Source organism: Lycium barbarum, chromosome 12 (assembly GCF_019175385.1).
Source record: "Lycium barbarum isolate Lr01 chromosome 12, ASM1917538v2, whole genome shotgun sequence".
Taxonomy (NCBI): Eukaryota; Viridiplantae; Streptophyta; class Magnoliopsida; order Solanales; family Solanaceae; genus Lycium; species Lycium barbarum.
The window spans coordinates 99,716,443-99,733,447 of record NC_083348.1 but is presented as its reverse complement, the minus strand read 5'-3'; the positions used below and the strand labels follow the sequence as shown (position 1 = coordinate 99,733,447).

The 17,005-nt window shown below is 36.7% G+C and overlaps 2 protein-coding genes across 4 annotated transcripts in view; one reads left to right on the top strand and one right to left on the bottom strand.

The window, feature by feature from the left end:
• The window catches only part of LOC132625246 (uncharacterized), a 30,467-nt gene extending 29,900 nt beyond the window's left edge, over nt 1-567 (top strand). For all 3 annotated transcript variants that reach the window (XM_060340101.1, XM_060340102.1, XM_060340103.1), the window contains one exon: nt 1-567. In XM_060340101.1, the coding sequence (XP_060196084.1) occupies nt 1-324 (324 nt within the window). In that variant the 3' untranslated portion in view covers nt 325-567.
• Nucleotides 568-3,646: 3,079 nt separating this feature from the next.
• On the bottom strand, nt 3,647-8,475 carry LOC132624727 (uncharacterized). The gene is made up of 4 exons (XM_060339459.1): nt 7,558-8,475; nt 4,653-7,491; nt 4,371-4,553; nt 3,647-4,227 (listed from the first exon to the last, which is right to left on the bottom strand). The coding sequence occupies exons 1-4, from the start codon at nt 8,473-8,475 to the stop codon at nt 3,647-3,649; spliced, it is 4,521 nt and encodes a 1,506-aa protein (XP_060195442.1).
• Between the last annotated feature and the right edge of the window lie 8,530 nt (nt 8,476-17,005).

The following is a 17,005-nucleotide window of genomic DNA, read 5'->3' as shown; positions in this document are numbered from 1 at the left end:
GAATGGAGAGTAGTACCAACAGTTCTGACCTTGGTTGAACACCTTTTTGTGAGTTTTGCGATTCGAGTGCTACGGAAGCAAGCTAGTAAAGCAGTTGGGAAAATGAATTGGAAGCAGAAAGTGGAAGCTGATGACCAGAAAGCCATTGTACCTGCATCTGGCCAAAAGCTCAACTTTGTGTGGAAATGGGGAATTGGAAAGTTTGTTCTGTCAGGGATACTAGCATATGTGGATGGACGATTATGTCGCTATATATCTAATCCTATAGCTAGAAGGATTGTTAGTGGCTTCCTATTAAGTTTGCTGGAGAGAAATGACGAATAACATATCTTTCTCTCAGGCTTTTTCGAGGAAAAATAAATGGCCAGTGCGTTATCCCTATGTAAGAATAAACGATAGTCCTTCCCTTTCATTTTCATTAGTGTGTTCTATAGTTTATGGAATTTAAGAGAGGAAGAAATAATTTTGACACGGTTAAATGTAAATAACAGAGCAAAAAAAGTATGTAGAGTTTTATTCAGAGGTTTCCATGTGAATAATAAATGGCAAGTGCCCCTTCATTTTTTATATCAGTGTTGCTATTTGCTACGTAATTTAAAAGGGGAAGAAATATCTGCCACACGAGTTAAATATTTGTAAGAAATCAAATATATTTTTAAAAATTTATTGGTCTTTACCATGTAATGTCATTTTTCACGTGAGCGTGTCATTAATGATAAAAGTATAGAAATTTCAAATATGGGAACATGTTGAATTGTTCTATATTTAAAACTAAAATGAATGGAATAATAAACAGAACATCAAATCGATGCGCTTGATTTGGAAGAATAGTGTCACATATTTACGATAAACGGTGTATTTCAGTTGGCAAAAGAAATAATCTCGTATTCTTATCGTACGTTGGGGACGAATATTAACAAGATATAACAATAATAACATACATAGTGTAACGTATAAGTGGGGTTTTGAAGGGCGGTATGTATGCAGATTTTAGCCCTACTTTTGTGGGGTTGAGAGGTTTTTTTCGATAGAATATCATCATAAATGGAGTTTTGGGAGGGTGGTATGTATGTAGATTTTATTTCTACTTTTCTAGGGTTGGGAGGCCGTTTTTGATAGAATGGCGGCTTAAAAGAAATATAAGCCAGAATTGTAAGAAAAAGAATAAGTGCAATAGTTACGCTTACGCACTCGGTTTGTAAAGAAAACTAGTGACGCAGCCCATTGTTTCCATAATCCTTCAGTCTCCTCCTTTCCCTTTCAAGTTTCAAAAGATTTGGTCCCCCCTCTTTCTCTTCAGGATAACCATTACACCTCTTATTATAATGTGCTGCCGCTCTATTTGTTACTCCTTGATAAGTTAAATAAAAGGACAGGCACATTACATTACTATACTTATATACTACTCCTATGTATCTATATCTTCAATCCGTTTGCTACTACCTGACTAAATTCAGCAAAGAGTCTGAATATTCAGAATAAAGAAACCACTTGCTTAAAATAAAACCAGAGGAAGCCAAATATGCGTTACTATTTAGAAGAAGACAAGAGATTCGCCAATAAAGAAACCACTTGCTTAAAATAAAACCAGAGGAAGCCAAATATGCGTTACTACAATGCTATATATACCTTTAGTCCCAAATCACCATTTGTAAGTTGTGAGAGAATTATTGGTATTCCAATCTTTCAAAGATTATGGCTTTCGCGATATCTAAAGAGCAGCAACCTTGTTTCTCAGAGCCCCAGAATGTGATTGTGTCACATCAAGATAGTGAGAATGGAAGTTCAGTAATAAGTAGCCAACTCTATTTAAAGTCATCTAGTCAAACTCTTGACAAAAATGTTGTACTCAGGAGACTTCGTCACCACAAGTTCTTGCAAAAAGCTCGTGCAATTATGCAGGCTCAATTGAACACTTCTTCTACAAAGAATTATGATTATGAGCACAAGTGGTTAGAACAGGGCGACGTTTTCTGCTCCCCCTAGCATATGGTTTTTAGTATTGAACACATTGTACTTTTAAAATTATAAGCGCAAAGTTTTATATTTATCTAAATTTTATTGGTTAACATGTATATTTATGTTCTATATCGGAAATACTAAAATCAGTTGAACCCAGTAAATATAGCTTCATAGGCCACTGCTTGGACAAATCTTAGTTCTCGTACTTGTTTACATGAACAGAGAATATATGTTCAGTATTATTTCTGATGAGAGATGTCACAAATACTAGTTATCCCCTCTCTCTCTCTCTCTCATTTTTTTTTTTTTTTTTCGGGCCACACCAATATTTGATGATTCAACTATTTTCCAGTTTAAGGGCCTGATTGCACATGATTGATTTGAAATCATGTTAGATCTGAAATTGAAATTTTGTTTAGACATGCAATTTGAATTTCTTATATTGTATTATTTTTCAAAGACATGAAAATCCTATAATTTGTGAAAACTATAAAAAAAAATAAAAAATCAACTCTTATATGATCTTACCAAATAAACATGTTCATAAGTAAGGTATCGAAATATCCTAAGGCGCCACATTAATAAATCGCATATCTCCGACATGTTCCTTCTATGAACAAATGCTTGCAATTACATGTTATTACAAACTTTCAAACACACATACTTTGATAAAGATTCATTGGTCCAAAAAATCAATATTAGTAGTAACTAACTTTTCCGTCGTCCCAATTTATGTGATATAGTTTGATTGGACACGGAGTTTAAGAAATAAAAGAAGACTTTTGAATCATGTGGTCTAAAATAAGCCAAAGATATTTGTGTAATTATAGATAATCTCGTTAAGCGTAAAAGACAAAGTTTAAAATTAAATTGTTGTCAAATAAAAAATGTATCATTCTTTTTTAAACAGACTAAACAGAAAAGTGTATCACATAAATTGGAACAGAGGAAGTATAACTTTTTTTTTAAAAATCAATTATGCCCATCCGGGCTTCTTATTAATGTGCAAAAAGTAAATGAAGTTCAAACGGCCCAACCCAAAATCGAGTCAGGCCCAAAAAAAAGAAAAAAAAATGAAAACACAAAAAACACCAAAACAAATAACATTTGCACTACTTTCCTAATTGAAACCCTAAATGCTCGGTGTCTTCTCTCTCTCTTCATCCACGCTTCTCTCTGTATTTTCTTGCCGCTGGTGGTGTGAAGGTGATGAAGAGACCAAATGATGTTGCTTTGATGGTTCGTCTCTGATTCACACCTCCAGGTGTGAAAGTGCTGTTCGTCAAAAACTCCAGGTAAAGCTTCAACTTCGAAAATCTGTTCATTTTTTCCCAAAATCTACCTGAGATTTCTGCCTTTGTTGTTCTTAACAATCTTCCACTCCGATCCTCAAGCTCTATTGTTGATTCGTCGAGTCTAGCTGAGAAAACTTATCATGTAGTCTCCTGAAGCTAATCTGAAGAAGGCCCTTCTCCTCTTCTTCTTTCCTTTTCTGGTAAGTGTTCCGAATGAATTACGGTCTTTTTGCTCCATTGTTGTCTGTTGTTCCCTTAGTTGCATGTTGTTGAAACTGACGTACTCCCCCTCTTTCTCTGTTGGATCGTTTGATATGAATTGAGGATTCGACTTGATTCGTGTTTTTGATGACTCCATGCTCCCTCAACCAGCTGAATCTGAGCTTCCGCTAGCTGCTGGATCTGAACTTCATCTCACCTGTAAGCTTTGTAGAATCTATTTGGTTCCCTACTTGATTTGTCCTATGTATTTGAATCTGTTGTAAATCTCCTTCTAGCCATGGCTTATACTTGTATAGATTTAATTTCTGCCCACTTGACTGAGCATCATAAGATGCTAATACCACAAATAAGGCATCCATCAAATCTATTTGGTATAGGTCATGACTTAGAATTTGATTGTGTACTCTCCCCCTCCGTTGAACCTGCTGTATCTGAATGACACTAGCTTTGCCTTGTATATATGTGTTTGTCCTGTATTGTGACTTTTCTGATTGTTGTGGCCTGTGGATCTCATTGCATGATATGCCTTCCCTTGACATTGATACAAATAGATGTAGTGTGCATCCCTTTGATTGAGTACCATTTGGTACTAATACCACAAAGTAGACCCACACCATCTCTATTTGTTCCCTGTCATTGGTGTACCTTTTGTGTTTGTATTGATGTCCAGTAACTGACTTGTTGTTGCTAAGATGTAGTACACAACAGTTTCCACTTCCTCTGTATTGTTTAGTCCTGTAACATAAACCTGCAAAAATAAACAAACAGTTAGTTAAGAAAACGGCTTCATTCTCCTCCTCTAGGATTTGAATGAGATGTTCCCCTAGTGTCCATTCTCCTTTTTCCTCCACCCCCTTCAGTATCTCCTAATTCTTAGATAAGGAATTTGACTCTTATCACTATTTAAGATCCTTCTCATCTGCAAATTCAACTCCTCAAACAAGTAGTACTGTAAAGGACCTTCATCTAAGGCAAAGTTGGCTAAAGCATCAGCCAACTTATTTGCTTCCCTTAGGGTATGATTGAATATGACATCCAAATCCCTCTTATATTCCTCCACCTCTTCCACCCAACCTGCAATATTCCATGGAGGTTTCCATTCTTCAGACAAAATTTTCTGAACAGTTTAAGAATCTGTCTGAAAAATGATGTTATGAAGCCCCTGTTGCTTACAGTACTTCAAGGCTTCCAAAAGAGCCACAATTTCTGCTTCTACATTTGTGGCATAACCAATTTCCTCAGTTTGTGCATATATTAAATTCCCTTCAGCATCTCTCAAACAAAAATCATAGGCACTCCTCTCTGGGTTACCTCTAGAAGCACCATCTGTGTTGCAAGCACACCACCCAAGTGGAGGTAAATTCCATCTAACTTGTGTTACCTTCACTCTTGCCTTGCCTCCCTCCAACATTTGAATCAGATCCTTCCATCCAGCAGGAATATTTCTAATAGAGGGATTCCTGCATAATAGTAGTCTTTGAATAGAGATTAAGACTAGATAGATAACTGAACTATTAACCTTCCGATGCCCATGTTTAATACCATTTCTTCTCTTCCAAAGTTCCCACATTATAATTGATGGCACTGCAGCATATATTTGTTTCAATCTGTTAGTTACTGGTGCCTTCCACCAGTTCACAATTAATTGTTGCAGTTGCATTCCTTCCATACTTATTCCTGCAGCATTGCAGAAAAAGGACCATGTCCTTTTAGATGTATCTGATGTTAGAAACAAATGGTGCATAGTCTCCTCCCTAGGACTTATACAACACCAACACTTAGACACCAAATTGATATTCATCTTCTTTAACACATCATCTGTAGGGATTTTGTATTTCCAGCATCTCCACAGAAAAAAAGAAATTTCAAAAGGCAACCCCTTTATCCACATGAACCTGTAACTGTCCAGTTGTGGTCCCCTTAACCTAATAAAATCCCAAGTTGATTTAATTGTAAATTCCCCACTTGTGTCTAGTATCCACCATGGTCTATCAAACTCTCTTTCTTCCCTGGGTGGAGTTATATTCTCCATTATATGATCAACAATGTCTTCAAAGAGTACTTCCATCAATTTTCCTCTATTCCACCTCCCCTGTACTACCATTTCTTTGACATTCTGAATTCTCTCATCATAAGTATTCCCTGGATTTACATAGTATAAAGCTCCCAATCCAATCCAATTGTCAAACCAGAACTGTGAATCCCCTTTCCTAACTTGCCACCAAATTTGATGTTCTATTAAGTCCCTGGCTTCTAACATTCTTTTCCAGGTCTGTGACCCCTGTTTCCATTGTACCACTATAGCATGATCTTTCCTACAATATTTGTTGGTCATATAAGCACTCCACAAGGTAGTTTTTGTCCTGAAATTCCACCAGAGTTTACAAAAAAGTGCCAAAGACACATCATGAAATGATCTAAAACCTAGGCTCCCCTCTGTAGTTGGAACACACAAATTATTCCAAGCCACCCAATGTCTGCTCTTACACCCAATAGTATTGCTCCAAAAAAACTGAGCAAACATCTTGTGAATTTGCCTGATGATCCCACTAGGAGGGTTAAAAGCTGATAACATGTGTATTGGCATGCTTTGAAGCACATGTTTAATAAAAATTGCCCTTCCTCCAAAAGATAACATTTTACCCTTCCATCCTTGTAATCTATTCATGATTTTAAGGATCAAAGAATTAAAGAATTCCTTCTTCCTCCTACAATGATAAATAGGGCAGCCCAAATACATAAAAGGAAATTCTTTTCTATTAATGCCAGTTACAATCTCAACTGTTATACTAATGTCCCCTGGGACATTATTATGCATACAAACAACACTTTTGTCCATATTAATCTTTTGACCAGAAGTCTGCTCATAATTCTTCAAAATCCCCATTATCTTTTGCAAAGATACCACATCTGCTGAAGTAAAGATGATCATGTCATCAGCATAGGCAAGATGATTTACTTTTGGACTCCATTTAGGCATGCCAAAACCCTTAAATTGAATATTCTGATGAAGTGCATTCAAACTCCTAGTTAAAACCTCACCTGCTAGGATAAATAAAGTAGGGGAAAGAGGGTCCCCTTTCTTTACTCCTCTGGTAGATTGAAAGAAACCTTGTTGCTGCCCATTTACCAACACAGAGTACCAGTTATTGTTAACAATCCTATAGACCATGTCTATCATCTTCTCTGAGAATCCCATCTGCCTAAGTACCTTAGTTAAGAACAACCAAGATACCCTGTCATAGGCCTTTTCCATATCCAGCTTAATTATAACATTTGCATCTTTTGTCCTCAGCCTTATATCAGAAACAATTTCTTGAGTCAACAGTATATTCTCCACAATACTTCTATCTTTAACAAACCCAGATTGATTGAGTGATATAATATCAGATAGTTTGGAAACCAATCTCTCATGAATCAGTCTAGAAAAGATTTTGTTCACAAAGTTGCTCAAACTAATTGGTCGCATATCAGAGAAGGTGTTAACCATCTCTTTCTTTGGTAATAAGACCAAATTAGTATGAGTAACAAACTTGGGAAGTTCAACTCCACAAAAGAAAGCCTTCACCATATTGGTAACATCCTCTCCAATGATTTCCCAGCAAGCTTGATAAAATACACCAGTAAAACCATCCGATCCTCCTGCACTTTCACCATTTAGTTGAAAAACCACTGCCTTCACCTCTTCTTTAGTTGGTTCTGCTTCAAACCACAAATTATCTTCCTCAAAAACCATTCTGGGCAAATGATTTAGAATTTCAAAATCTTTTGGATCTTCTTCCTTTGTAAACTGAGCAGTGTAGAATCTTATGGCTTCAACAATGATTCCCCCTTCTTCTTCTATCCAGTTTCCATCTTCTCTTTGGATTCTTCTTATTTGCATCCTTTTCCTTCTCCCCTGAACATAGGCATGAATTTTTTTTGTATTTCTATCCCCATCCTGAAACCACTGCACCCCAGCTTTCTGTTTCCAAAATTCTTCCTCTAGATGTAAATATCTGTTTAATTCTGCCTGCACTTTATGCAATTCCTGTCTGTTAGTAGGAGTTGGAAGATTCTGAAATTAATTTTCCTTCACCTTAATGATCTCTTCAAGAGCTTCAATTTCTTGAAATATATTCCCAAAAGTTGCTTTACTCCATTGTGATAAAGCTGCTTTCACCTTTTGCAGTTTATGATGAAAAAGTATGAAAGGATTTGCCAGAAAATCAGCTGTCCAATTTTGTTTAATCAACTCTATAAAACCTTCCTGCTTTACCCAAAAGTTCAAAAACTTAAAAGGTTTTTTGATGCTTCTATTGTCTCCTGTGTAGGAAATTAACATAGGAGCATGATCTGACCCACTCCTGATCAAATGTTTGATACCTACACTAGAATACTTTGCTTGTAGTAGCTGATTACCCATACATCTATCCAATCTCTCAAAAATACAATCATCACCACTTTGGCCATTCCACCAAGTAAATTTACTGCCACTAAATCCCAAATCTGATATTCCACAGTTGTGGATGCAACTTCTGAAATCCTGAATTTCATTGATGGTTACTGGAAGACCACCAAAATTCTCATGCTCTGAAGTTATTGCATTAAAATCACCCCCAATCATCCAAGGAATATCAACTGAGGTAGATAAATCCTTCAGAGAGTCCCACAACTCCAATCTTTCAGCTTGAGTACACTTTGCATACAATAGTGACACTAGCATATCCTCCTGACTTCCTCTAACCCTTAATTTAATGGTTAAATGCTGCTGATGATCCACCATTATGTAATAGTCAAAAATGTCTTCCACAAAAGCCCAAATCTTACCAGATATATTAGCTATTGCATGCTCCATTCCAAGTCTTCTTCTATATTCCTCTATCTTGTCTGAATCTTGAAAAGGTTCCATTAATCCTATAAAACCAAAATGGTATCTTTGATTCAGTTTTATCAACCTTGTAAAAGCTTCCATGGTATTAACAGACCTAATATTCCATATAAGAGCATTCATCATGGTTTATTAAGTTTATTAATCTGCCTTCTAGAATGAACTCCACTCCCAGGTGGAACACTTGTCTCCCTTGATGTCTTTTTTCTAGCTTTTCCTCCTCCTTTTTGAAGATACTTTGGTGAAATATCTCCTGCTCTAACAGCTGCTTCCAAATTATGCTCTAAGGTATGCACATCTAGATCTCTGCTTCCCCCATCAATATTAATTTTTGATTTTGGCATCTCCCCCCCACACTGTTATCTGCCCTGATACTGTTGATATGCCTTGTTCATGCTGCCCCATATTAAGCTCATGATTTTCCTTATCCCATTTTGTCCTTTCTATATTTCCCTGACTGATTGCCTCATTTCCATATTGTTAGTACTACTATCTCCTGCTTGTTCATTTTCCTCCCGTCTCTTCAAATCCCACCTGCTATGATTTCCTTGTAATGCCAATTCTTTGCTTTGACTATCACTCTCCCTTCCCTGCACTATTTGATTTAGATCTGGAGTCTGAAATTTCACCATGTTATCATGTGCATCAGATATTATTTTTTCCCCTCTGCTTGTGGCTGTTGTCTTTATGCTGTTCACACTGGATTGATTTGTACTCTTGTTCTTCTGCTCATCCTCCTGCCCTTGATGACTTGTTGTTGCATGTTTTGTTTGAATACTTTTGCCTGGTGTCTGCATTTGGGACTCATCAAGTAAAATACCCTCCACATAATCATTTACTATGTGCTGCTCCCTTGATGTTTGTATGTGTTTGTTGTGATTTTCATCCCTAGATATGCTGCTGTCCCCTTGTGGTTGTTCTGTTTCATCTGTCTTTTTGTCTGTGTCCTTTACCTGACTTTTGTGGATGTAGAAGCTCTTCTCAATCCATGTTCTAGTATCTTCTTGTGGCACCTGTTCTTTATTCACCTTGTCATGATTGTCTGAGACCTCTTCCAGTGCTACAAATGCATTGGTAGTTACCATGATTCCCTCCTTATTCTTTTGTACTGGACTGACTTCCCCAATTATAACACATGATTTATCCTTCTTGTATTTGCTCCTTCTTTGCATCCATTCTTGTTTACCAGTATTGCACCATCCCCTTCTCCCTTGAATGCCTTCTTTATTTTGTGTTTCTGTAGAAACAATTTCTGCATTTTCTTTCCTTAATTCTTCTCTGAATTGCTTTTCCAGTTCAGGATTAAGTACTCTACATTCCTTCTCCTCATGACCTTGGAGTTTGCAGTGTTTGCAATATTTTGGTAAGTAATCATAATTGATCCTTACCCATTTTGATTTTAGTATTCCTAATTCATCCTCTTCAGCAATGTTTATCCTCTTTGGTAGTGTTGCTAATAAATCAACCTTAACTTTGATTTTTACGCAGCTTGGCCTTGTTTTGTTTGTTGTGGCCAGATCTACAGTTAAAGGTTTTCCAACTGCAGTTGCCATGGAAAACACAGCCTCTTTAGCAAAGAAATTTGGAGGCAGTTCAGGGAAGCTTATCCAAGCTACAGCCCTAGAAGTCTCTTCCTTTGGATTGAACCATGGATCCCATATGAGAGGTCTCATTTGGCAATATCTGTCATGCACTTTTAGGTAGTATGCAGGGGTAGACATCATTCTATTATCATTTGGCAATATCTGTCATGCACTCGGATCAGGATATGTCTTTCATCAAGCAATCCTATGATTGGCACACCTTTAATTCCACATTGTATTGGAATTACCTTCCTGAGTTCTTTAATATCTATATTATCGTATGAAAACTTACCAATCACTGCATATTGTAATTTCTCCTTCACTATCATCTGTTGTATCTCCTTGGATTTCCAAGCAATGAATGGTTCTGTCACGACCCAGCTAGGGGCCGTGACGGGTACCCAGGGCTAACCGCCGAGCACCACTCGCACTACTACTCCCTTAACCTATTTAACCATCATTCATCGATTTCCTGTCAACTCTAAGAAGTATCGAATTTTGCGTTACAAAAATATACTGCTTTAATACAAGAACATGTTTCAATAAACTTATACACATACATACTATCCATATCGTGGAACCACATAACCCACACCTAGCATCTACGAGCCTCTAGTAAATGACATATACAATGTACACAAAAAGAGCAACCAATTAGCACCTCCGGAAAAAAAATGGAGTGCTCCTGTAATCTGCGGATGGCTCCTACGGATCTGCGACGTCTCCCTGTCTGCCTGTGGGCATGAGCACAGCATCCAAAGAAAAGGATGTCAGTACGAACATTGTACTGAGTATGTAAGACATGCATCAATAGATATGGTGAGAGTAATAAGGTAAAGTAGAACAAGAAAATAACTGATATCTGCTTGCCTCTTAAGGCGGATCCATGCATGCTTAATAATACTTTGCTGCGGAACGTGCAGCCCGATCCTCATATCATTACAATATGTTAGTGCCGAGGAACGTACGGCTCGATCCATAATTATAATATGTTAGTGCCGAGGAACGTACGGCCCGATCCATAATTATAATATGTTAGTGCCGAGGAACGTACGGCCCGATCCATAATTATAATATGTTAGTGCCGAGGAACGTACGGCCCGATCCATAACCCATATACCCCGCGTCCGGGCACCCCGCGTCCGGGATGAAATCATGATATGCCAGCTGATCAGGTGGCTATGCGTCTATAGCGCCTCACCTTTCCCCATATCCCCTGTGTACATATACGTATCATATACTTATATCATATACATAGCATGCATGAGAACCCAAGGAAAAGCTATAACTCCATCGGAGTGACGTAAGGTCGGTAACCTCCGATTATAAATTATGGACTACTCGTCATAACTTTGTCTCGCCTTGAAGGAACAACTATTATAAGGCGGGACTATCAATGAAGAGTGACATTAGGAGAACATAGAATTAAATCATAAATCTCGCAAGGTGTCAGCTCATGTACTTTGGAGTCTTAAATTAGTCATCTATCTATGAATAAAATTGAGGAATTAAGAAGCAGCTCAACATTCTTATATCATCATTGGAATCATGATTTGGAACCTTTAGCGTGAAATCATTCTCATCGTAGTCATCATAGAAAAATACTTTCCTATCGGCATCATTGCCGTTGTGATGAAATATTTTTAGCATTGTCGTCATAAGAGCTTACAAAATCGCAAACTATTGCTTGGAAGGTTACGGGTATTTGAAAGACATTTACGGGTTATCAAGAAAGGAATTAAGCATTGGAATCGTAGAACTATAACTTTATTGAAAACAAGGAGATCATGAAAGAGTTTATGAAATCGTAACATAAGATTCATGCCTTTGAAAGAAGGAGACGAGCCTCAACATACCTTCGTCGTTTATCTGAGCTATCGTCCACTTGTCCCCTTTTGATATCGCGTCGTTACCTTCACGAGATAATTTTGGACTAATGTTAGTTAATCGATTATGAAAACGCATCGTTACCTATAGAGAAAATTGGGCGGCGTTCCCTTTGTTTTTACCACTTTTCCCCCGTTCTATCTCAACTCCCAAACATTTACAACAATACTCATAATATCACAAGCAACATTCATCATTTATGTACCTTACACAAATCCACCATTTTCCTCCAATTTCCCCACATTTTTATGGTTTTAGCTAATCGTCACATTTCTCGCACATCACACTTAGTTCGTAGTCTGAACATCATTTATAATGTATTCATAATCATATCATATCAACTTTCATGATTTCCATCCAACTACCACTCAATTGTGACACTTCACATTCTTTAAAAACCCATTTTCCATGTTATTTCTATATCTCAAGCATCTTAGCCTTCCAACACCTTAAACAACATACCAAAGTCATGAAACTTACCTTAGTTGATGGTTGAATAAGCCTTGAGTAGTAATACCTTCTTTGCACCAAAACCCTACTTCACCTTTCTTGAGATTTCTTGAGGTAGATAGCCTTTACTAGCATTTCATACTCTTGTTGCATAGATTTGGTGTTGATGGTCTTAGGTTTCCTTTGATTCTCCTTGAATTTCTATGGATGAAGTGTTTGAAGAATGTTCTAGGGTGTTCTTAAGTTGTGTGGGTGAGAAATGAGATGAAATGAAGCCTTGGCCCCTTTTATTAATTCAAAATCTGGTCTTTCATGAAAAATTGTCGGGATGAACAGTGGTCGTATATCGCAGTTTACGGACCGTATTGTGGTTTACGGTCCGTCCTCCGCGATCGTTTTTAAACTTTTCAAAAACAGAAAGTTTGGCTAAGGGACATGGCACTTTACGACCGAGGTTTACGGTCCGTAAACTAGTTTACGGGCCGTCCTCCAAGTCGTATTTAACCATTTTCACAACTTACAGAAGGTTGAGATTTTTGACAAGCTGGGGGACGATCGCACTATACGGTCCGTAAATCACTTTACGGGCCGTATTGTGCTATACGACCACTGAGCTGAATGATTTTCTGCAACTTCCCATATTGCTTAGACTTCTCATTTTAATCATCCTCGTCCATGCACATGCATTGCCCACCTTTTATCTCATCTTAACTTAGCCAACTTTCTCGTCTCCCATCGGACACTTTCGAAATCTCGCCTAAGGTCATCAAACGCCGTTTCTTGCTCATGGACATCATGCACTCATATTCATCACTAGTTCCTTCTCTTGCGTACTAACGGAAAATTTTCCGAGGTGTAACATTCTTCCCCATTGATGTATGTAATTTGCTTTGATGGAATATCGACAGTAGCTGTATCCATAATTGCAGGCTTGAAAAAATTGGCATAGGTTTGATTCTGAGTGTTGGGCTTTGTATTTTCAGTATGTAATAATGTAGGCTGTGGAATGATCGTGTTGGTTGTATTCTGGGTTACCGGTGGAGGTTGTCCACCGGTTGGTTCGGCCATTCCGGCCAGTACTGGTGGCAGCTAAGGTTTAGAGGAAGTATAACTTTCCTCTTGGTATGGACAAGTTTTTCACATTGAGCATGAGTCCTTTTTTTTTTTTTTTTGAATCTTTTCTTACAAAATATAAATTTATGGGTCAAGTTTTACATTTAAAAAAAAATTAAATCATAATTTGGAATCCCAAATTTTACTTTTTTTGAAGAATTTGGAATTTGAAATCATGATTCTATCGTATGATCAAATGTATACTGATAGATATGAAAACATGATATGTCCATCGAGACAAGATCAATTCACCTATACCAAAACAAAAAGGATCTACTAAATGTGTATATATACAAATAGGAAAGTTAGAGCGATGTATTACAAAGATATTTTGGAATCAAATCCTAGCTCTTCTTCTAAAAATCTCTCAAATGATTCATGTGGCCTATTTTGCATTCAAAAGTCAATAGTTTTGATTCCTCTATTGTAATTTGTAACCATAGCTAGAGCCTAGCTATTCGGTCTCTATTTTCAAAAATCATTTATCAAGAAAATAATAGCTGAAATAATTAATTTGACTTAACTTAATTGGTTACTGGTTCTAGAAATTAAATGTTGTTTTTAGAAATCAATTTGAATTGTGTCTATAGCAGATTGCTCCTTTTCATTCTTATTTTTTATTTTATTTTTTAACTTATAACCTGTTTGGCCAAGCTAATTTTTCTCCAAAAGTACTTTTTTTTTTTTTTAAAAGTGCTTATTTAAAAAAAAAAAAGTGAGGTGTTTGATCAAGCTTTTGAGAGAAAATAAGTACTTTCGAGGAGTAGCAGAAGATAGAAAAAATAGTTTTTTCTCCAAAGCACTTTTGAGAAAAATACGCTTAAAAACATTTTTTAAAAGCTTGGCTAAACACAAATTGTTTCTCACAAAAAATACTTTTTAAAAAATGCATTTTTCAAAAAAAAATACTTTTCAAAATAAGCTAATTTTAAAAGCTTGGTCAAATAAGCTATTAGCCTAATGTTCGCCGTGATTTCGTTCATAAATATACATAAAGACTTCTAGTGAGCTAAAAAAGTCTTGAATAATTCAAAGATCTTCTGAATTGAATGTTCAAATTACTTTACATCTATAGCCAATTTCAACCTTTAATAAGTCTTTCTTTTTACAATATAAGTTTGAATTTTGAATTTTTGACTTCACCACTACTATATTAATATACCTAATCCTCGCACCGCTACTACATACCTTATCCTTGCGCCACTACTATATTAATGACTTCCTGTTAAGTTTTTCAAAGAGATGACAAATAACTACCGTTTCTATTAAACAAGCGCATTTTATTCAGAGACTTCCGTACGGAAGGATAAACTTCGTCCCTCCCTTTTCAATCATATGACGACATTTGATTGTCTACCAAATGTACGAAAGAAATATTTTCAAGACAAAAGTTAAATGTATACATGACATATCATAAATATTTAGAGTTAAATGGTCTAAAATATGTCATGTCATTTTTAGTGGCGGAACTAGAGCATAATTTGTGAGGTCACGGGAATCTAATTGTTTCTCTCTCTCTATATAAGAGATTAACTAAGTATCTATAATTATTTAATTATACACTCACTTATTAATGTACATATTAACTTAAAATCGATGTAGAAACTCATAAACTTTAAATCATGATTTATTTATTTTTTGGTCATTTCAACCTTATCTGACTTCTTTTTATGCTTTTATTGAGCCGGGGGTCTTTCGGAAACAACCGTCCTACCTTGGTAGGAGTCAGGTCTGCGTACACTCTACCCTCCCCAGACCCCACGATGTGAGATTTCACTGAGTTGTTGTTGTTGTTCAATACGTCATTACTTGTAAAATATGAATGGTATAGTCAAAGGAAGCAACGCATTTTCACACAAATAGCTGGAATTCTGGAAATTCCAAAATAGTGCTACGTAACTATTTGGAGGCTCAAAACTGGTTATTGGTGAAACTTTACCCATCTTTAAGAGGACAAAAAGAGCCCAGCAATTTGCAGGGACCGTGGCCCCTGGCCGTAAAATGTCCACAGTTAAGCTTACGCACTCGGTTTGGATATAAAACCAGTGGCGCAGCCCACTGTTTCCACCATTTGCATTTTCATTCACTTTCAACTTTTCTAAGTTTCAAATAGATAAGCATCACACTTGTTATTACATGGTGCTGACACTTCATTTGTTACTCCATAAGTTAAATGTTTATAGTCCACTCTTCCTATGTTTTGTTTATCAATTGACAAGCACATTTACTAATACTAAATTCAGCCAAAATTCTGAATATTCATAATAGAAGAAACCACTTGCTTAAATTAAAACATGCTTTACTATTTAGAAGAAGACAAAAGAGTTGCCAATATACCCACAGAAATATTTGCATCCCGAATGCTATTTATAGATTTGTAACAACTCACCATTCTTCCACGAATTATTGCTATACTACAATCATCGAAATAAATATGGCTTTTGTGGTATCTAACGAGCAACAACCTTCTTTGTCAGAGCCCGGCAAGAATGTGATTGTCTCACATGAAGATAATGAGAGCAGTGGAAGCTCATTAATAAGTAGCCAACTATATTTGAAGTCCTCTCCATCTCTTGATAAAAATGTTGTACTCAGGAGGCTTCGTCACCACAAGTCCTCCCAAAAAATTCGTGCAAGTTTGAAGGCTCTAATAGGCACTTCTTCGACAAGGGATTATGAGCACAAGTTGTTGGAACACGGCGACGTTTTCTGCTCCCCCTAGCATATAAATACATTGTCCTTAAATATTTGTGGGTTCAAAATTCCATATGTGGTGAAATCTCTCACATGTATATTTATGTTCTATGTCAAGAATACTAAAATCAGTTGAACCCAGTAAATATGGCTTTTCCCGGTTTCTGCTTGGAGATATTCTCTGTTTTAATTTCTACTTGTTTACATGAATAGAGAATATATGTTGAGGATTATTTCTGGTGAGAGATGTCATAAACGCTAGCGTGCACATTTATCCTCTCTTTTGTCTTTTGGGCGACACTGATATTTGTTAGAGCGATAGTATTACAGTGATCTATATTCATTTCAACTCTAGAGCAAAAATAAATGAGAATGATGCTCACCCAGATCTCTTGGGCCTTCTCTGTTTAGAGATGCACTTTTCTCGTGTTTCTGCTGAATCCGGAGCCTAAAAGGCACTAAAATGCACAAAATAAATTAAAATGGGTGCTCCATTTCACAATATACTAAAAGGGTATAACGTGGAGGGGCCAACATTATACCTCAAAAAAAAATTCCCCTGTCAGACAAAGAAAAAAAAATTAATTTAAAAGTATAACTTGGACTGATCCACGTTATACAAAATTATGGATCATTCAAATTTTGTATAACGTGGATCATTCCACTTTATGCAACTGTTGAACGCTCTACCAATGTTGAAGCACCCACTAACGATGAGTTTGATATTCGAGGTACTACGTATCTTCCCGCTATGAATATTGGGCTTGAAAGAGATTTGATATTGGCCACCTTCTCCCTTCAATTTAATTGCAAATACTGAATACGAGCGAACTTCAGGAGCGCGGAGTACAACTAGAAGGAGGAATGAAATGGATACAACTCCTGCTCGCATGGCTAGGAAGTGTAGTACGTGCAAGCAAACAGGTCAT